This window comes from Etheostoma spectabile, chromosome 9, assembly GCF_008692095.1.
Source record: "Etheostoma spectabile isolate EspeVRDwgs_2016 chromosome 9, UIUC_Espe_1.0, whole genome shotgun sequence".
NCBI classification, from domain to species: domain Eukaryota; kingdom Metazoa; phylum Chordata; class Actinopteri; order Perciformes; family Percidae; genus Etheostoma; species Etheostoma spectabile.
Window position 1 is genome coordinate 25322953 of NC_045741.1, and position 21196 is coordinate 25344148.

A 21196-nucleotide genomic window follows, 5' to 3' on the forward strand; every position below is an offset into this window, starting at 1 on the left:
TAACTCACTGAAAAGGTTATGTGCACCCCTGATTATATTATATATTTAATTATAATGTTTAGTGATCCCCAATGGCAAAATTACAATTTACACTCTGTGTCCACACTTTGTTAGTAATCACACACCGTCCTGAACCACACACACAGGATCTGTACATGCACTAATGGAGAGATGCCAGAGTGAGTGGGCTGCTAGCCGAACCAGCGCCCTGAGCGGATACGGTGCCTTGCTCAACAGCACCTGGCAGTGCACAGGAGGTGAAGCGGCATCTCTCCAGCCACCAATCCACGCTCCGTACTTCTTGGTCCACACGGGGACTTGAACCAGTGACCCTCCGGTTTTCAACCCAACTCTCTATGGACTGAGCTACTGCCACCCCCCATTGTGCCACCATACAGTGGTGTTGTTAATATTACTGATACTGATATCAAAGACAAACCAGTGAAGAGTAAATTGTATTTTTTATGCCAGTGATAAACTGTGTTTCTTGAATAAACATGTTACCTGCATGACGCATCAGTAGTTGCCAAAACACAAGTTCTCCTTATAGGGACACTAGTCTTTAAAGAAACCTAGTGCCCTCTACTGGCTGGCTGCAGAACAACATAAAACATTACACTTGGCACCAAGGCCCATCTTGTTTGTGGAAACCTCAGTGCATACCTTTTGCTTATACTATTTCAGTCACAAAGAGATGCCTCATTTATGTTGTCCTTTGGTACATTTTATGATGTTACTAAAACATTCTGTTTTCATTCCAGTATGATATTGGCAATGGCATTGGTCTGTTGGGTTGTTGATTCCTGTAGTTGTGAGTTTCATTCAGGCCTCATCTGCACCTTCTTCCTGCTACTCTATAAACTAGGCTGCAATCACACAACACACCCAAAACACCATCTATAGGGCTTTAAATTAGACCTTACATACAGTAGGTCAGTGCATGAAGTGTTTGTCATTGTTTCTCCAGTCTGTGATTCTTAAATATCAAGAGTTAATTAAGGGATTTAATAAAATGATGATGGAATGCTGTATGTCCAATGGCGTCATATTGAGTCAAAATACAGATAATTTAAGGTTTGTTAGTGATTTTACACTATGCAGTGACACATGCTGCTGGAGTTAAATTAAGTTAAAGACATGCATTTTAATATCATATTGTGATGCTACTGTATTTATTATTTAATTAATGCATTTGATTCAGCGGTGTAGTGACTTGTGCTTGGTTCAAATATGTGGCTCTATAAGCAGGTCAATGTTGGGGTTAGTGGATCTAATCATGGCAGAGAGATGAGATGGGTTAAAGGTGAGGTGATGAACAGAGATGCAACTTGAAGACATTTAAACAAACGAAAAGCGCAGAGTAAACAGAGGAGGGTCGCACAGCCAGCATGGACAAGTGAATTCATAACTACTGAAGTGGCAAACTTAAGTTTCAAGAATGACTCTTAAATAACTCTTTGAGTCTCTTTGCTCATGGTCACTCTGGATGTTGTACTGTATGTGTGGCCTCCTGAAGTTAGAGAAAGGAAACTATACTCATGCAGACACAGTTAAAGAGATAACAAAAGTACCTGCTAAAGGTTTGTTGTAACATTCAAGTTGTGCATCGTCTGCCATGCTTTTTTGTTTTGACAAGTAAAGCTGGATTACAATGCCATGCATTTGCCCGTGTGTTCTGTTGTAGGATTTGCCACAACAGTAATAAAGTGAGGTCCTCAGAAAACACTGTTGTTGACGTAAAAATCAGAACCATATGTTTCCTAATTTAGCAAAGCTGACACAACCTTAAAATAAACAAACATATATGTGGCCACTAATATTGAATTCCCATTGAGCATATGTATTTAAAATCTCTTTAAAACCTACAAAATATGGGCTGGCCCTGTGATATACTTCATTGCAAAGATCTGACTGTTTCTCTCAAATGTTGACACCAGTACGTACCGGTCTTCTTGCATGGGCCTGACATACCCAGCAGACAGGATGTTGAGAGAGAGAATATTGGGGTCAATGATGGTCTCATCAGCTTCAGGGGTGTTGCGGAGACGACCTAGGAACACACAAGTACCTCAGTTAGAACAGCACATACAAAAGGTAATTTCACTGTTGGTGCGATGTTTGGTTTTCAGGTGTTAGAAAGCATGAAAACCAAACTAACCCACAACAAGCTCACGGATGTCCTTCCATTCCATGTCACCTCCTGACTCATGTACAATGGTAACAGTGATTCTCCTCTGGAGGCCCTGTGGTTGTTGTAGAGAAGACAGACAGCCAAGAAAGAAAAAGAGGTATGGTTATCATTAGTTCATTTAAAAATCATCCAAATATTATATTTGCTCACAGTGTGATTGACTTACCTGGTGCAGTAGGAATGTGCCATGACAAGGCATTCCTCCTCTGTGGTCCACCACTGCAGGGATGTAGCTGGGAGGACACAGATGAAACCAGCTTCACTGATTTGTTCATGTGCCAGTGATTAACAATGCTTGAGACATTTGGTCCAAACTGTTTCAGGATAATAATAATAACAATAATAATAATAAACAAATATTATTTCATGGAAAAATCTGCCAAAACCAACTGCTCTGGGTCACCCCTTGACCCAGTACACTCACTCTCCAGTGGCCTCCAGCTCGCAGATCTCAAAGAACACCATGAGATCATATTTGCAGTGACAGGGTCCTGCCTGTGGGCGGGTCATCGCTGTCAGCTTGGTGGCAGGTACTGTGTTGAAAAAGGAGATAGAGAGTTTAAGACAGGAAGACAGGTTGAGTGTAGACATAGAGCATACTAGTGGCTAACAGCATGGAGCTGCTCTAAACCTACAACGGAAGGAGAAAGGGAAGAAGAAAGGAAATCAGTGATTCCGTAAAGAAAGGAAGCCACTTAGAAGGCGCTCCTTTCCTTCAACAAATTTATAGGCAACTCTGCAGTTGTCTCTTAAAGGAGAACACCACTCAAAAACCTTTGTTTCCTTCTGATTTAACAAATGTATTCATAAAGTTCATAAACGAACAGCATTCTCCTTTAACAGTATTGATTTCTCCACAAGAGTTTAAGAGGGAACTGTAAGGAGAATCCACCACGCAGGACAGTTAACACACAGTACACCAGAGAGCCAATCCACCTGAATCCTGACACAAGAAAACTACCTTTTAATATCAAAATTAAATATTTAAAAGTATAAGAGCTTGTACTAGTTCATGACCAGTGGCATATGGGGCGCCGTTTGTAAAGCGGCTCGTGCTGAAAATAACAGCAACATTTTGTCACATTTAGCTTTAAATTATGTTTAAATAATGGTATGAAATTTTGAGGGTCCTTTCTTGCACATTTACAACAATATTTGTCAATTGAATATTTTAAATAGTTAATCCAAATATTAAATGTTCACCTAAATGTTAAATGTTAAATCTAATGCTAATCTAAATGTTAATCTAAATCTAAATCTAATGTTTAAATCTAATCTAAATGTTAAATCTAAATCTAAATTTTAATTAAATCTAATATTAATCTAAATCTAAATTTAAATCAATGTTAAATTAAATAAATCTAAATCTAAAGTTAATCTAATCTAAATATTAAATCTATCTAATGTTAATTAATCTAAATCTAAATGTTAAATCTAATATTAAATCTAAATACATAATTAAATGTTAAATCTAAATATTAAATCTAAATTAAAAGTTAAATCTAAATCTAAATGTTAATCTAAATCTAAATCTAAATGTTAAATCTAAATGTTTCGGTTGAAACTAAATTTTTGCTAATATGCAAATTAATGTCGGTACCCGAAGTACCAAAATAAAGCTCGAGGAGGTCGTGTATGTTTATAGTGTCAAATAACGAATATATCCTCTCATCGGGAGTATGGACTCTTGAACTTGGATAACCGTGAAAATAACTACCTAAAAATATAAACACAGTTGGGGAAAACTGTATTGAAGAGTACTTTGAGTTTTAGTGTCACTTTTATGATGGTGTGGGAATTAAGCCACTTAGCCGCCACGGGGGGGGTGCTCACTTGACTGGTCTGTCACGTTCGCTTGCATTACGTCAGCAAGAGCCTTCCCCGCGCCCCCGACAAGGCACGGTACTGTTGGCCGGTCACTCTGCGTAATGTCTAACGAATCAGCGTTAGCCGGAACATCGGCAGAGCCGTCCCTGGTGGCTGAAAACAACTTATTCACAGCGACTGCAACAGCCTCAGGGCCACCGCAGGCCACCTCGGTAAGCATGTTTTCCAAATCACGGAGCTAGCAACCCTGTTGTCAAGGCTAACTTAACTAAACTAGCTACGCGTAGCTAGCCAGTAAGATTTGCTACTACCTTGACAACAAGACAATGCTAGTTCCGTGATTTGGAAAACATGCTTACCAGAGTGGCCTGCGGTGGCCCTGAGGCTGTCGCTGTTGCTGTTTAATAAGTTTGTACAGCCACCAGGACCTCTGCCGATGTTCTCGGCTAACGCTGATTCGTTGGACATTTTCGAGTGTCTTGTCAGTGCCTTGTCGGGGGCGGGCGGGATAGCTCTTGCTGACGTTAATGCAAGCGAACGTGACAGACCAGTCAAAGTGACCCCCCGTGGCTGGCTATAGTGGCTATAATTCCCACACCATTCATAAAAGTGACACTAAAACTCAAAGTACTCTTCAAATACAGTTTTCCCCAACTGTGTTTATTATTTTAGGTAGTTATTTTCACGTTATCCAAGTTCAAGAGTCCATACTCCCGATGAGAGGATTTTTATTCGTTATTTGACACTATAACATACACTGACCTCCTCGAGCTTTTATTTTGGTACTTCGGTTACCGACATTAATTTGCTATTAGCTAAATATTTAGTTTCACCTGAAACATTTAGATTTACATTAGATTTAGATTTAACATTTAGATTTAGATTTACTTTTAGATTTAGATTTAATATTTAATTTAATTTAGATTTAGATTTAGATTTTAACTTTAGATTTAGATTTAGATTTATTTGATTTGATTTAATTTAGATTTAGATTAATATTTAGATTTACATTTAGATTTAGATTTAGATTAACATTTGATAGTTTTAATATTTAGATTAACATTTAGATTTAGATTTAGATTTAACATTTAGATTTAGATTTAATATTTAGATTTACATTTAGTTTAGATTAGATTTAACATTTAGATTTAGATTAACATTTAGATTTAGATTTACATTTAGTTGCATATAGATTTAACATTTACATTTAGGTTACATTTAATTTTGGATTTAACTATTTAAAATATTTCCATTGACAATATTGTTGTAAATGTGCAAGAAAGTGACCCTCAAATTTCATATCCATTTATTTAACATTATTTAAAGCTAAATGTGACAAATGTTGCTGTTATTTTCAGCACGAGCCGCTTTACAAACGGCGCCCCATAGTGGCAACAGTAATACAAACAATAATTTGAAATCTTTGTTCTTCTCTGTGACACTTTTTCCTTTTCTACAGGAAGGGCACGTCACAGTATCAATTAGAGAACATCAACCCAATAGCTAGAATACCTTAGTGTTAATTTGAGCGATACTTTCGCTAAATTGATGCTTCTTGTTACAACATCTTGAATCTCTACATAATAATATTAATTGTAATGTGACATAACAGTTGCTTTGGAATATTTTTGAAGTCACACCACGATAAACACTTGATATAAAAAGGCTTTCAGTCACAGGATTCTCTTGGATTGGATATCAATAACCAACCCGGCTTCTGAGCTTTAATAACTGAACAGACAGAAGTGGGTGGAGCTGTCAGATGAGCTCGCTCAGTTCCTTCCAGTAAGAAGGAAGCAGCCAAGCCAGCAGCAGACAGAGCGTGGTCTGACAACGAATCCACCAGCGTCCCATTGAACACATCTGGGACCAGGTATCGGATCAGGTCCAGCGATTTCTCCCGGTCTGGCGAGGCGTCAGAGTCAACTGGTCATACCCAACAACATGAGGCTACGATGACGTGACTTACAAGGAGACCAATACAAAGGCAATACTAAATAAGCAAAGTAACTTTGCAAGGAGTTTTTTTTTACCTGGCTTGGACAGAGGCATCACTCGTGGGAACTGTCTTCTGCAGGGACGTAGTGGACTGGGAGTGGAAATAACACACAATCATGTATCATTTCATAAAAACAAAAGTATATACATTGCATCTTTGTCTGAGCAGTAAATCAGCTCAGACTTCCTAGCCAAGTACCTGATGACGTCTTTACAGAGTGGAAGAAAAGGCTGTTTCTGGTAGTGTCCAAACACTTCAAACACAATTGGCTGAGTCTTGATGTAGTCAACAAAGGATTTAGTCACTTCAACAGCAATCTATAAAAACAACACAATGATGTTAAAACACTTAACCTATTTAAACCTCACAGCTCATCACTATACAGACTGGCTGATACTTCTTACATTCTGCACATGGTAGAAGCCAAGAGGGGGGCCGTGGCCTGTGTTTTTTAGGGGCTCAGTGGAAAAGGCCTCATCATGGCGGTGGATGAAACTGTAATCAATCCAAATTGCATCATTTACATATGAAACTAAAAGGAACATGATAAATATTGACCATTGTGGGAAGGGTGTACAATGAAAAATGTTGATGAACTACTTACTTAAACTGGCAGAAGATATCAGCATATTCTGCAGAGATGCTGGAGGCTTGAAGGACAGTCACCCTGAAGGTAAAAACATTACCAATCTTCAGGTGCTCCAGAGTTGTGTCAAGCGGACCATCCAGACTCTTCAGCGGACTCTCCAATTCATCTGCACCAGCTGTTAGGAGCGCAAAATAAAAATCAGACACTGGTTAAAGCTGGCATTGCAGGCAGCCAGGTTGTTTTCTGGCAGCATGAACGATGGATGGATGGATGAGGTTGGACTAGGGTTTGGGGCACTGACTTTGTCTGATTTGGGTCAAGAATCACCTGCTCCCTGTTTTGAGCTAATTCCATTGGGAGTCATTTACGCAGAAAGCATCAGTCTGGCATGACTCTTGTAGCCAGGTGTGCCAGATTTAGGCCACACCGAGTCGGACACAACACGCACTGTACACGCACACACACTCAAACACACAAAACACGTGACAATCACTCATGAAATAGCATTACCCGCACATGTGTTATTGTTGACCTCATCAGCTGAGGGTCCCAGTTCTGGATTCTGCCCCTCCCCCTCCACGATACGAAGCTCTTCCTGTGAAATCCCTGTACGGGACAGTCCTACAGAGCAGGACTCGGACTGGAACTGCAAAAGTAAGTTGCAAAACAGACTGGTTAGCAGTGTAGTATTTACAGGTGAATCCTATCCTGTATGTACTGTGTTGTGATTGTCTCTACCTTTTCATATTGCTGATCCTCAAATGAGATTTTGGCAGTGCCTGACTGCCTTACGCCTGAGCCATAGTCGGGTGCTTCCTCATCAGCTGGAGGGAAACACAAAGCACCTTCACTTCACTCCCTCAAGAAGTCACACACTGCCTGTCCTTTCAAACCCCTCATGCCCTATTTTAAACAATGGTGAGGCTTACGATCCGAGCCTTACCTGATATGGCCTGCACCGCGACTCGGAGGAAGCCCTTCACTTCCCCCTTCTCGCTGACGATGGCCACGCGGTGGACGAGAGGAACAGGGTACAGCAGGTTACTCAGATAAACAAAAGCCCTGGATAGAAAGCAGAACAAGAGAGAAATAATAAAAAAGATTACAAACAACCAAGTTAGGAGATGACTCACACTTGATCAAATTTCACTGGACTGGACAACAGAACACAGAGCTGCAAAGCAACCAAACAGAAGCTGGGACTGCTCTTGCGATGGCCATGGCTGCCCTTTACTATCGCTTTGTGGGGGCTTTTCCTTACCATCTATAAATAATGACATTATCAGGACGTCTATGGCTCACATGCAGTATCACTTAACGTTTGTATTGTATGGATGAAAGCTTGGTGAGGCTAAGGAGCATGTGTGTAAGGGTCAACTTTGAATTCTTTAAATTATTGCAAAATAATGAGCAATGAATTCCATTCCTGAAATAGTGTTTTTTTGCATGCCTTAATGATTATATGCTTCTGCACTATAGTGTGCATCATGCCTAAATATGAAAATACTATACTTTAATCAAATGTACAGAGCCAAAATGAGCACTTGAGGCATTTTATTTTTGCATTAGACTTGAAAATACTTAAGCCTAGTGGCAAAGACTAACTCTTGACAATCCAAATGCGGGAAACAACTGCACTAGAAATGTTCCTATTTTCTGGTTTCTCAATCTCTAGTCTTTAGCTCCAATACTTGATCTTGCAGTCAAGGACCACATTTTCCACAAGCTAATAGGGGTAGACATTTAAGGGTGAAGAGTGTAAAAAGGGAGAGGCTTATGACAAGATTGGTGAGGTGCAAAGAAGGCATGCTCAGGACAAAAAAGGGTAAACAAAAATGCTTTCAACTTCTCGACGCAAAGGAATCAAAAGCAAATGGAACAGAAATCATCGTACAAAACATGGCTCAGCTTGAATAAAAACTGCCAACAGCTTGAAATACTGTATGCTACACCAAAAAACAACAACGAACAACATCAAAAATCAATGTGCACCTCCTAGGACGAAGTGCTAATTTGTGCAAAAGAGGGGCACTAGACGTATTTCAGTAAAAATTGACAAAAAAAGTCAAAATGAAAAGACTTGTGCTCTGGCATGCCTAAAAGAGACAGCTGCAGTAGAAACCAGCTCTTTCATCTTGAGATTTTGAGTCTTCTTTGAACACCCCTATGCTATTCCTTATGAATCATTCCCAGACTCTTTCATACTTATTCAGGTTATTCAGGTTATTCACAGTATGGGGAAAACATTTTGCTGTGGGTTCCTGTGTTATGCAAATCAGACCTGAATATACTCCATGAGACATGTCAGTGCTTTGGCTAGTGAATGGTCTTCTGTAAAAGCCCCTAGTTTGATGTAAGTGAGACACACACCTGAAGCAGCTGTTGAGCATCAACTTTGCTTGAATTTGCATGGAAAAAAGTTGTATGAATAGATCCACACTGGGCTGACTTTAAATACTTGTTTTAGAGGTACAAATGTAATATGCAGAAGCACTTTGCTCAGTGTAGAAAATCAGTTAGCAAACAAAATTAAAGATTTGAAAAGAAAATCAAGCAACATTCAAATTTGATAAGGTTAAAGATAGAAAGCAAAGGATAAACCTTGAAGGCCAGAAATGTCTACTCGGTGTCCACTAAGTATCACGTTCATGAAGAACAAAGATCTGTGTACTGGTTTGACATTTGTTTGTCAAACATGAGACACAGTGCTGTGACAACTGAGACAAAGAACAGAAACTGAAGTGGCTAGTTTGACTTGGTGTTCTACGCAAGCAGGAAGTGTTTAAGAAGATGAAATTAATTAAATTCCCACATCGTTTTTCAAAACTCCACTGAAGCAATCCAACTGAAATGCCCCGACTCCATGTTGTTATAACAACTTTCAAACTGTACTGTGTTTTAAAAATGTTCTTTCATTATTGCTTATGTCTATCAAGGGAAACAGACCCTGTGTCTCATTGTGAAAGAGCTAGTTTCCTCCACCAGCATGCTCCCGAAACCTCACCAACCTTCCCACTACACTGAATAATGGTGAGCGGTCGTAAAAGGGATCCTGGCCTTCGCCGGAGCCATGGCAGAGCTCTCCCTCATCATCATCATCACCATCATCATCATCATCATCATCATCATCATCCTCTCCCCCGAGCTCCGAGCACGGGTTGTCCAAAAAGATATCATCGTCCAGGTCATCCAACTCCTCCAATTCATCCAACTCATCCTCCTCCCCTCGACCCTCCCGCTGTGGGTCAGCCAGCTCCGTAATTTCAGAGTTGGAGAGGGTCGGGGATGGGGTAGGGTCACTCATGCGCTCGCTCATGCATGTGTTGAAAATGGGGTTTCTGGTACAGCCAGAGACATGGGAACTAGGTTAGAACAGTTAGATAGAAAGCACACACTTGTTCAAACAAGAGGAGCGGTAGAACTTTGTGTATACTGGATCACAGGAGAAAACCATCCTCCCTTTAAGTCACAATCTGCTTACACCGTCTATTTTAGCATATACAGCAGAAACACAGAAAACAGAGCAACGCGTGCAAGACAAGCTACAAAGGTTGTTAGAAGTATTTAACCTCCTTTCCTGTGAGTGCATATACAGTAACTGTGCCAGATCATGTAGATGATGATTGACATCCTGTAGAAAAAAGATTAGCTTCCACAGCGGCCAGTCACATCCAGGTGACACAGGCGCCAGAAATAGTTATGCAAAGGTTGAGCCATCTTATATCTATGTGTTTAAGTATTTATTCAAACCCCTTAGAGATCACCATATTACTAGGTGATGGGGTGGTGTTCATTTACGTTTTTTCATTTATCCTGCTGCTGTATCTGCTGTAGGTATACAACATATATATCATATCAAACACTATTTACTTTAAGATAAATTAATGTATGGTGTTTTTATTTATATTATACATAATGCACACATCATGGCCTCCAAAGTTGACAACTGGATTTCTTTTGCACAAATATTGTATATGAAAGGTATTGTGTGCACCTTTTTGAATTTAAAGATGGCATTTTATTTGTATTTATTTAATTCAAATAGTTCTGTATCTTAAACTATTCAATATAACTAGGCTATGAGTTAAGAACTGACTTATAAATAAAAAAAATCAATATAAGCAGCATTTAAATACAGTACAACAACAATTCTTTGTAGACATTTTGTCATTTGTGAGTGACCTTCAGATTATTAACAGCAGCAACTGCTTGTGCTTAGTCTATGGTAAAATCATCACAAGTGGACTACAGCTATGTCTCTACTTGTAAGCTTAAAGGGTGTTGGTGTCTGCTACAGCCACTGTCCGTTGACTGCTGACATGCAACTTTCATTAGATGTGGTGCTTTTGGCCACAAATGGCAGTATTACTCACTTATTGAATAGAATCAGAAAATCTAAATGAGGTAACAAACGACATATTTCAACTGGATATTTTTTAGATTACTGTTTAATTATCTTTGCTCGTTTTGCAAGAGCTAAATAACATTGAAATGTCAAGGCTTGATGCTGAATATTATGTAACAGGGCCATGTGACTTTGTGTAGGACCCATTTGCAAGAGAAAGAGAGAGAGCTTGGCAAAGAGATTGCTGTGTGCCAAAATGGGATAGAAAGAAACAGCAGGCTTTGAGTAGGTGGACTGAAGAAATGTCAATCTCAAATGTTCCATGTTTATTCCTATAAAAAGATGGCTTCAACTTCCATGTACCAATCTTTTCAATTGGTTGTCAAATCCATCATTTGTGTTAAAACTGCAATGTTCAGGAGAATATATGTTCACACTGGTTACCAGAAAAAGAAGGGCACTGGTTAATTGTGATTAAAAATGTTCAATAACACATTTTTTAAGCTGTTTGTGGTCATGTTGTGTGATAAATGATGTCCAGTAAGTCCTTATTACAAATACAATTTACTATTTCAGTTAAAATGGCAAGATGTAGTTGTGTACAGCCTGGGAACACCAGACTTCAGTATTCAATGAAAGAGACCCCGTATTGAAGTGGGCTGCAGACTACTTCAAGCTGGTGCCTCAGTCATTATTGTCTATCAGTTGACCACATGCACAATGTGTGGTATTCTCCGCCTTCCATTATCCTGAATGGACTGACAAACACTGGGTTTCTGTTTGCTCGCTTTTGACCTTTCTATGAGTTCAGTATGAATGCCTTCCTTTCCTGTCCATATACTTTATACGGCCAATGGTGTTTAGATTTACCTGCCAACCAGACGGAACCAAGGGAAGCGGTCATAAAAGGGGTCCCCTCCGGTCATTACATTTTCACTTTCTTCAGTGGTATTGTTGGGCACATCAGCAGCGCGATCATACATCTCTCTCATGAGATCGAGTCTCTGTCTGCAAGAAGCAGTACATGAAGTCATTGTACTAAACAGAGGAACAGCCTGGAGCTAATGAGAAATGTGTCTATGTTGTTGCATGTCTTACCGATTAATACTTTTTGTGAAATGTAAATGTACAAGATATTTTAAACATGTTTTGTTTCTACCATTCAATATTCTGACAGTATACCATGAATACACTACCGGTCAAAAGTTAGGGTTCACATACAAATTTTTATTCCTCTCCATTATAGACAGAATACCAGCTGATCTGAGTTGGGGGGGCTGATCTTTAATGCAATATCTACATTGCCCATTATCAGCAAACAATCACCCAATGTTCCAAAGGCACATTCTGTTTACTAATCTGATATAATTTTAAAAAACTAACTAGAAAAACATTAGCGAACTGTTTTGCAATTATGTCAGCACATAATGTAATCTGAAAACTGCTGCCCTGGTTAAAAAAACAATGCAACTGATCTCAGCTGGTATTCTGTCTACAATGGAGTGCAATGGAAATTTGTGAGTGACCCCAAACTTTTGACCGGTAGTGTATATTGGCCTCAGATTTATAAAAACATTGTTGTGTAAAGACTTGGTGCACATTCATGTACCTTAGTTTTTGTAATGTCCAATAGTGAGTGGCTCCATTTTTCTGATCCTGTACCTCCACGGCTACAATGGTGCGTGGGAAGTGTCGCTTCTCATTGTCCTTAGTTGCCTCTGCGGGCAACAGGTCTGGAGGCAAGGGGGAGTATAGAGTGTCTGTGAGGAGCACAAACTGGAACTGGACCTGCAGGGGCACAAAAAGCATTGGTGTGGTCAGTGAGCTGAATCATAGCATCAATCCGTGGACATAGGTTTAAGTGACAGCATTTTGAACCTTCTTCTTGAGTTCCACACTGATAGCATTGGCCTCCTTAAGGAAGATGGCATTCCCCCACAGCAGGTCACGGAGGGAGGTGAACTGGTAGCAACGCCACTTACGAAAGCTCCACACAGCCAGCTCTCTTTCCCTCTCTGTCCATTGCACTGTGGGCAAAAAGAACAAAACATCATCATTTGGTGAAGATTTGCTTACTAGAAAACAAACATGGTCTATATCCACGATACCACCGGAAATTCCGCCGGATGTTCCTCTTTTCAGCAGGATGTCCCGTCCCCTTCCTCTGTCTTTGTGTTGGTGTTCTAACCTGTGGCTGATTTCTGAGGACTATGGTTACCTGGTCCTCAGATCTCTGCAGGGTAAATCCAGACAGCTAGCTAGACTATCTGTCCAATCTGAGGACTATGGTTACCTGGTCCTCAGATCTCTGCAGGTAAATCCAGACAGCTAGCTAGACTACTGTCCACTTAGACTATGTTTACCTTGTCCTCAATCTCTGCAGGGTAAATCCAGACAGCTAGCTAGACTATCTGTCCACTGAGGACTATGGTTACCTGTCCTCCAGGTCTCTGCAGGGTAAATCCAGACAGCTAGCTAGACTATCTGTCCAATAGGATGAACTGTACGTTCAGAAGCAGTTTTAATCGTCAACAGAAAACTCAGCGGAAAACATGTTCCACCAAAACAAGTTCCTTCCTGAGACTATTTAGCAGAGGCACTGTGGCTCTGTCCAGCATTTAGCGCCGCCCATGTCAATTGTGATTGGTTTAAATATATGCCAATAAATTAGAGCATGTTTTTCTCCCATCCCGAATTGCTGTGAGACTAGCCAGACCCTCTTTTCTTCTTCTTCTGGCAAAGCAAGACTACCAACAAAGATAATGTCTATGTGGCTAATAATTTGCACTACCTTCCTCTTCTGGTTCTTCCTCTTCATCAGGGGGTTCTGGGTAGTAACTGTCCACTTGCTTCTGGAGAGCCTCCAGCTTGCTCTCATAATCCTAGAAAATTAATGGATAAAGACCCATGTTGACACACAAGTTTAGGAACAGATGTCAGTGAGTAAACTGTCTAGTTGATTCTCATAACTGTTTAAATGGAGAAACAAATGTCATTTAAATTACTAGTGTGTTGTATATAAAACATGGAAAAATCTATTGTGGTTACTGTTTTGACTTTTGTGACTTTTACTACTTAAACATATACATACATACATACATACATACATACATACATACACACATATCCCCTGTCCCTTCTACCGCTCCACCAACCCCCTACACCCCCTCATTGCCTCTCCCCCCCTATTTTGTTCCAACACCCCCCTCCTCATCCCTCAGCTCCTGCAGTCAGCCCTCCCCCACCACCACTACAGCACATTTCCCCTCCCCCCACTGACACTTCAAGCTCCCCCCCCTGCTTTACATTCACACCTGGCCAGGTGAAGAGACAGCTGGAGAGGCTACACCAGCGCAAGGCTGCTGGCCCGGACGGCATCAGCCCCAGGGTCCTGAAGACCTGCGCCAGTCAGCTGTCTGGTGTTCTCCAGTACCTCTTCAACCTGAGCCTGAGCCTGCAGAGGGTGCCGCTGTTGTGGAAGACGTCCTGCCTTGTCCCGGTCCCCAAGAAGTCGACTCCATCTGGCCTTAAGGACTACCGCCCAGTGGCTCTCACATCTCATGTGATGAAGGTGCTGGAGAGGCTGGTCTTGGCCTACCTGAGGCCGCAGGTGAGTTCTTCTCTGGACCCTCTACAGTTTGCCTACCAGCCTCGACTGGGAGTGGATGACGCTGTCATCTATCTTCTGCAGCGAGCTCATTTGCACCTGGATGGTGGTGGCGGCACTGTAAGAATCACATTTTTTGATTTCTCCAGTGCATTCAACACCATCCAGCCTCAGCTACTTGGTGAGAAGCTGCGGGTGATGGGTGTCGGTGCGTCCATAGTCTCCTGGATCACTGACTACCTGACAGACAGACCACAGTTCGTCCGCCTGGACCGTGTTCTGTCTGATGTGGTGGTGAGTGGGACGGGGGCCCCACAGGGGACTGTGCTGTCTCCTTTTCTGTTCACCTTATACACCTCAGACTTCCAGTACAACTCAGAGTCATGTCACCTACAGAAGTTTTCTGATGACTCTGCAGTTGTTGGGTGTATAAGGGATGGACAGGAGGGGGAGTACAGGGCACTGGTGGGTGACTTTGTGGAGTGGTCTGGTAAGAACCACCTGCTGAACGTGGATAAGAACCAGAGAGGTGGTGTCGACTTCGGAGGAAGGAACGGCTCCGCAGCCCCTATGCATTCTGGGAAGTGACGTGGACATGGGGAGGATTACAGATACCGGGTGTCAACATCGACAGCAGGCTGAACTGGAAGGTCAACAGCACTGCTGTTTACAAGAAGGGGATGAGCAGCACTCATTTCCTGAGGAAGCTGAGATCCTTCAACGTGTGCAGCAGGATGTTGGAGACCTTCTACCAGTCTGTTGTGGCCAGTGCTCTGTTCTCCTCCGTCATCTGCTGGGGCAGCAGCATCGGAGCCAGCGATACAAACAGACTGAACAAACTGATCAGAAGGCTGGCTCCGTGATCGGCTGCAAACAGGACACATTTGAAGCTGTGGGGAGAGAGGTCGCTGAACAAACTGTTATTCATGGATAACCCTGACCACCCTCTCCACCCCACACTGGTCCAACAGAGGAGCAGCTTCTCAAAGAGGCTCCGACAGTTTAAATGCCGCACGGACCGCTACAGGAAATCATTCCTACCTCAGACAATAAAACTCTTCAACACGTCATCCCTGGGGGGTAGATGAGACTCTGAGACACACAATACTACAATAAGGGCAACCGGCACGACTGGGTCATATTTACAAAAGCTGCACATTTTTGTTTTGTTTTTTCCCATCTTGTATATACTTAAATATTTGTTCTTACATTCTTATATTTTTATTCTTATATTTTGTTATTATAATTATAATTATTTCATGTATATTGTATGTATGTATATTTTGTGTGCTGCTGTAACACTGTAATTTCCCATTTTTTTGGGATCAATAAATATCTATCTATCTATCTATCTATCTATCTATATACACACACATATATATATATATATATATATATATATATATATATATAAATAATATTTTAAATAATATTTTAAATGCAAAAACAAAGAAAAGAAACCTATAGATATTCAAAATAACACAATTTTGGATTTAGCTTCCAGTTGCTTTACAGTAAAGATTGATGTCACTACACACAAAGCTGCTCATTACTGTACCAGTCTTTGCTGCTCCAGAAGGTTGTTGGCTTCCTCTCTTTCTTTGCGATACTGGTCTTCCAACTCCTGCAGCCTGAAGACATTAACACAAGTGAACAAAGCAGGTTTGAGAGAGCTGATGCACCACCTCAAAGGAAACACTACTTTGGGTTTTGCACCAGTGCAGCTCAGTTTCTCAAGCAGCGTGCCATTTACTGTGCACAGTGCTGCAGGCTTGTATAATGTGATGGTTATTAAGGTTTCTGTCAACAGTAGTATGCCTCTTCTTTCTTTCCTAATTTCCTTATCTACTGTTTATGTCTGATATGGTGGTCTGCTACCTAAAAAGTCTTTCTTGAAAAAGTCAAGTTGAATGACTCCTTATTTCCCCCAAGGTACCTCTGTTCCATTTCCTGTTTCATGTCAATCCCCTGTTTGTCCAGCAGCTCCCTCTGGGCAAAGGCCCAGTCCACAGGCTCAGCCGGGGTCTCTGCACATGGGGTCCGCTCCCTCTCAGCCCTGGCCTGCACAGGGTGGTTGAACCGGAACACATGGCTCTTCCCCAGAATGATGCGATTTCCTTTACATAAATAAGAAGCCAAAAGGCATACATATAGAGTATACAACATATAGGTTTCTACTAGGTACCATGTATGAAATGTACAGAGCAAGAGAGCTTTCTGACCTGATTTTAGGACAGTGGGCTCTGTTACTAGCTTTCCGTTAACATAAGTCTCTGCTCCTTCACACGGCTCAAGGATAACTGCTATACAGGAAAATTAGGGAATTAGGAGGCTTTACTTCCTGTCTGTCAATATTAAACACTGACGTACAAAACTACAAGCATGTGGAGCAAGATAAAGGTCGCTCACTTTCTCCCATTGGACCAGTAGCACTGGTAAAGGTGCAGTGCTCATCCTTGATGAAGTGGCCGCTGAGGACTATATCCTGACGACTGCTGGCGTCTACACGACCTACCCTAAGAAAATAAAATGATGAATGATGTCAGACCAAACACCTAACAAGGTAATGATTTGATATTTTAACTGACAAGCATTAAGCATCTGACCTTTAGAGAAGGCAGAACATCCGTCCATCCTTTTATATTAATCTGCCATTAGATTGTAAAATATCTGACAGTATCTAACCTGGTGATTCCATCTTTAATGTAGTACAGCAAGCACTCAGACATCAGAGGGTCCTCATTGAGATTCACCAGATGAGGGGTCTGAAGCAGAAGAGGTAATCATTCATCATCAACTGTAGACATTTGGTTAGTAATACACATACAGGAAATCCTTTATTTTCCATATGTTATTTACAATATAACTTATGAATACACTACACATTAAAGAGCTGAAAAGCAATCCCTCCACAATCAGCAATAGTTAAAAACCATGCAGTCAAATTCACTCCCCACAGCATCACAGCATGAGTCTCAGTCTGCGGTTTTAGGGCTGCAGTTAAACAGCCTTAAATCACTGAAATGGGGCCACTACCATCATCTTTGCCCCCATGTTTACAACCGTTTTTGTCTTCAGTGCAGTGAGGGAGTGTTTGAAGTGAGTAATGAAGTAGATTTCAGATAACACTTAATGAAAAAGAAAAACCCTTGACTGATCTGCCTTGGCCAGGCTCTTGCTGAAGTGATACTCAGAGCACTCAGAGAAGGAGGCAGTTTTAAACACTTCACAGTTACAAACCTCGTTGGGGGAAAACAGCCCAACTGTGTCGATAAACACAGGCTGGGGTTTTCTAGGGCTATTGGAGGGCTTTGGGGTAAATAAACAAACATTTCAATAAATAAATGGTAAGTATTACTTTAGATCACAGAGGAGTTTTGCTGATATATTTTTTATATATTTTTACCTTTTTGGGAGAGAACACACCAACTGTCCCACCATCTTCTCGCATTGCTACACCCATTTCTGCCAACAAGGCCTCTCTGTGGATGAATGTCAGACTCAGTATACCAAGGGACTGCATTTTTTGTCTTTATGTCAAGATGTCTTACTCATAAATATAGTTTATATGCTGCACAGATGCAAAGTGATTCATTTTTCATCAATCTAACTCCATAGTTTCCTATTTGCTTATTACTCCATACGTAGTTACAAGTCAAGAGGAAAAAAATATGCATGCTATTCCTTAAACCTGTTCTATTTTTGCACATCCTTCATTGTGCAAGTAATGGAGTAATTTTAAGATGAGCCATTTTTCAGACTAGAAAAACATGATTACTTATATTATAAAATTAGGCCATCTTTAACAGTACAAGAGCATTCTTTAATATTATTTGTGGGTTTTTTAAAACCATTTTCTTCTATAAGCCTGTTGTCTACCCGTGTTCATGAATTATTGTCTTTTTACAATGTATTTGTTTATGTTAGACTTTAATGATCCCAAATTAAGAAATTTCAGTTCTACAGCAGTAAAATATAAGACACACAGCACACATACAGAATTTAGGAAAATAATAAAAAGAACATTTAATTTAAGAGAAAACTAAATCCTAACCCTAATCTAAAATAAAAATTAAATATTGTATATCTCACCTTTCCATTCGAATGGCTTCTGTTCGACGAAGTTTCTCTTCCCAAGTCTCATTGAGTTCAGCAATGATTTTCTCTGTTTCCTGACATTTCAAAATACAGTGGTAATTCATTAATTTTAAAGACAGTCTTGGTGATGTTTTATATTTTTATTTCTGTCAGCAAATACCATAAAAAGAACACAACGGACACTGTACTGATCCCACTTACAAACATTGTGTGTTTAGCTAAGCCTGACATATATGACACATATGACTTATTCTTCTGTGTCACAGAGCTCCATTGTTGTTAAAAACTATTTTAAAAAAACATCAAAGAGCCACACTGTTGCAGTGTTTGATATGCTCCTTTATTAAGATGAGCGTGGGCACTGTAGTTTACTTTGAAGTCAATCCCACATACAGTGGATGGTTCTGCTGCCACAAATACTCACACGAGCAACAAATCCATGACTGAAAATAGTCACCAAACCTGCAATTTACTCCTGTTTGTTTCGTTTCATCGAGATTTAGAAATACTTTGTTGCTTATCATTCCTCATCTCTCTCCCCTCACTTAATGGCATCTCTCTACTATCCATTCTATTCATAGAGATACAAAATGCCTCAAAAATACTTTTGACTTTTGACAATGGGCCAATCTGAGGAAGTCAGAAAGTACTGATAACAGACAAATACATTGTCAGTTTCAGCCTTTTCATGAGATTTGTCAGCCTTAAACTTTAACTAACTACTGAGAAGGTTATGAGTAAAGTGCTTAGTGAAGACACTGAAGATTTATCTGCATGTGATGTGAAAATACACAGCTGATGAGCTGATATCCAACGTGTACATGCAGTACATTAACACTGTGTCAATGAGTGTGGGTTTGAGAGTTTAACTGTGTGCAGCATATTATCCTGTGTTTACCTTCAGCCTCTCAATGGCCTCTTCGCTGCCCGGGCTGAACATGATGCGGTCATGAAGACTGGCGATCGATCCGGCACGGCTGGACAGGGCTGAGAGAGACGGAGAGGGACTCATCCCCGTCATGGCATTGGTCACTGTGGAGAGATCATCTCTTTGATTCACAGCTTGTCCTGTATTGTTATTGTTCTTGCAATCGGATAGGTCTGTGGGAGGGGGCACTGGGTGTGTACAGGAAGTGGGGTTGGAGAAATCAATAATAGGGAATAAAGAAATTGAGAAATGCAAACAGATAAGGAAGAGAAGAGACAGGAGAATAGAAAAGAAAAGGAAAGAAGATACATGGCTTGAAACAAATCTAAGTCACAGAGACAAACTTGAACTGCTAATACACAAGCGAGGGCAGCAGCAGCAGAAAGCCACGCACAGAGAACAACATTTTAACTTAAAAGATGCAGAGGTCATCCAGCCATGACCAAAAACAATGGGTTATTACTATTATACAAAAAGTCAAGCAGAGGGTGTTATGCAAGAAAATTCAAAAACAAGAAAACATAAAATAGCCATATATTTAGATTGTTCATCAGTTATTAAATCTAGTATGATATAGGGATTCTAATGTTCACTCCCTCCCTAAACCTAAGCATCATGTATGGAAAATAAAATGTATGAGCTAGGCACCCTTTGTGCAGAGACATAATGACTCATTTGTGATATATTTCCTGCAATGGGAAGCCAGAACTCCCGATTAAGATTATTAATATTATTAAAATTATTATCTTAAAGCAGCAAGATGTATCTAATGCTCAGTGTGCTTCTCTAAAATTAGACATGTCAAACAAATTACTGAAAGCAGATATCAACTTCTCTGGCAGAGAATGAGACACAGTGGTAAGATTTTAGGATAACCTTGAGACCTCAGTCTTCATTGGACATATATTTTTAAATCCAAATTTGTATTGTATTTGTGTTTCTATTTATCAAAACAGTCTAACAAAAAAACCCTGATTTGACATAATGATCCCTGTTTTGTAAACAGTGATTTTTCCTGCCACTGTTGTGGCATGACAAAGGCCACAATAGTTTCTATGAAATAAAGAATATAAACCCTGCAGCTGCTGCTATGACAACAAAGAGCAATAACTTGGGAGAGTGTTTTACACCCATCCATCTGTTTGCCTGCCTAGATGGATCATATAATATTGCCTTTGCAGTGAAGTTAATAAAGAGAGACAGTAAACATTTATGGCATGCAATGAGATGACTACCTCAAAGATCCAATATTATGTAAGAGATTATATTCTCTCTGTGACAGTTATCATCTTATGTTTACTGTTATGCCTGTCTGCCAACAGGAGGCGATGGAGTCAGACAGACCCTGCTTGGGGAATGGGAAGCTACATTTTGTACATCAGGGAAATCACAGACAGGGATGATTATTGCCCATAATCTCTTATATTGTATTGCTCTGCTTTATTGCTTCATAAACAATTATGCTCTGTCCCACCAATGCCACAGCTACAAATCCAAATGCATATCTCTACAGCACCATGGCATGGCACATTTAGCCCTTTAGGACCTGATTAGAGCCAAAATGACAACGCTTAAAATTCACCCTCAAGCCCAGACTGCATGCTGTTTACAT

General features: G+C 40.4%; 1 protein-coding gene across 25 annotated transcripts in view; it reads right to left on the reverse strand.

Moving 5' to 3' along the window:
* kif1aa (kinesin family member 1Aa) overlaps positions 1-21196 on the reverse strand; it is a 43428-nt gene that overhangs the window by 9670 nt on the left and 12562 nt on the right. For 5 of the 25 annotated variants that reach the window (XM_032526992.1, XM_032526990.1, XM_032526988.1 and 2 more), the window contains 23 exons: positions 19555-19688; positions 18651-18730; positions 17965-18040; positions 17244-17323; positions 16968-17074; positions 16781-16861; positions 16495-16675; positions 16117-16189; positions 13743-13833; positions 12830-12978; positions 12561-12739; positions 11822-11959; positions 7550-7668; positions 7345-7430; positions 7117-7252; positions 6622-6781; positions 6422-6512; positions 6216-6334; positions 6052-6107; positions 2616-2724; positions 2358-2424; positions 2159-2243; positions 1945-2050 (listed from right to left, as the gene is read on the reverse strand). In XM_032526992.1, the coding sequence (XP_032382883.1) occupies positions 1945-2050; positions 2159-2243; positions 2358-2424; positions 2616-2724; positions 6052-6107; positions 6216-6334; positions 6422-6512; positions 6622-6781; positions 7117-7252; positions 7345-7430; positions 7550-7668; positions 11822-11959; positions 12561-12739; positions 12830-12978; positions 13743-13833; positions 16117-16189; positions 16495-16675; positions 16781-16861; positions 16968-17074; positions 17244-17323; positions 17965-18040; positions 18651-18730; positions 19555-19688 (2503 nt within the window). Of the gene's footprint in view, positions 1-1944; positions 2051-2158; positions 2244-2357; positions 2425-2615; positions 2725-5728; positions 5945-6051; positions 6108-6215; positions 6335-6421; positions 6513-6621; positions 6785-7116; positions 7253-7344; positions 7452-7549; positions 7669-9614; positions 9945-11821; positions 11960-12560; positions 12740-12829; positions 12979-13742; positions 13834-16116; positions 16190-16494; positions 16676-16780; positions 16862-16967; positions 17075-17243; positions 17324-17964; positions 18041-18650; positions 18731-19554; positions 19689-21196 lie in introns of all 25 variants that reach the window. The other 20 variants (XM_032526977.1, XM_032526975.1, XM_032526970.1 and 17 more) reach the window with 11 other exon arrangements.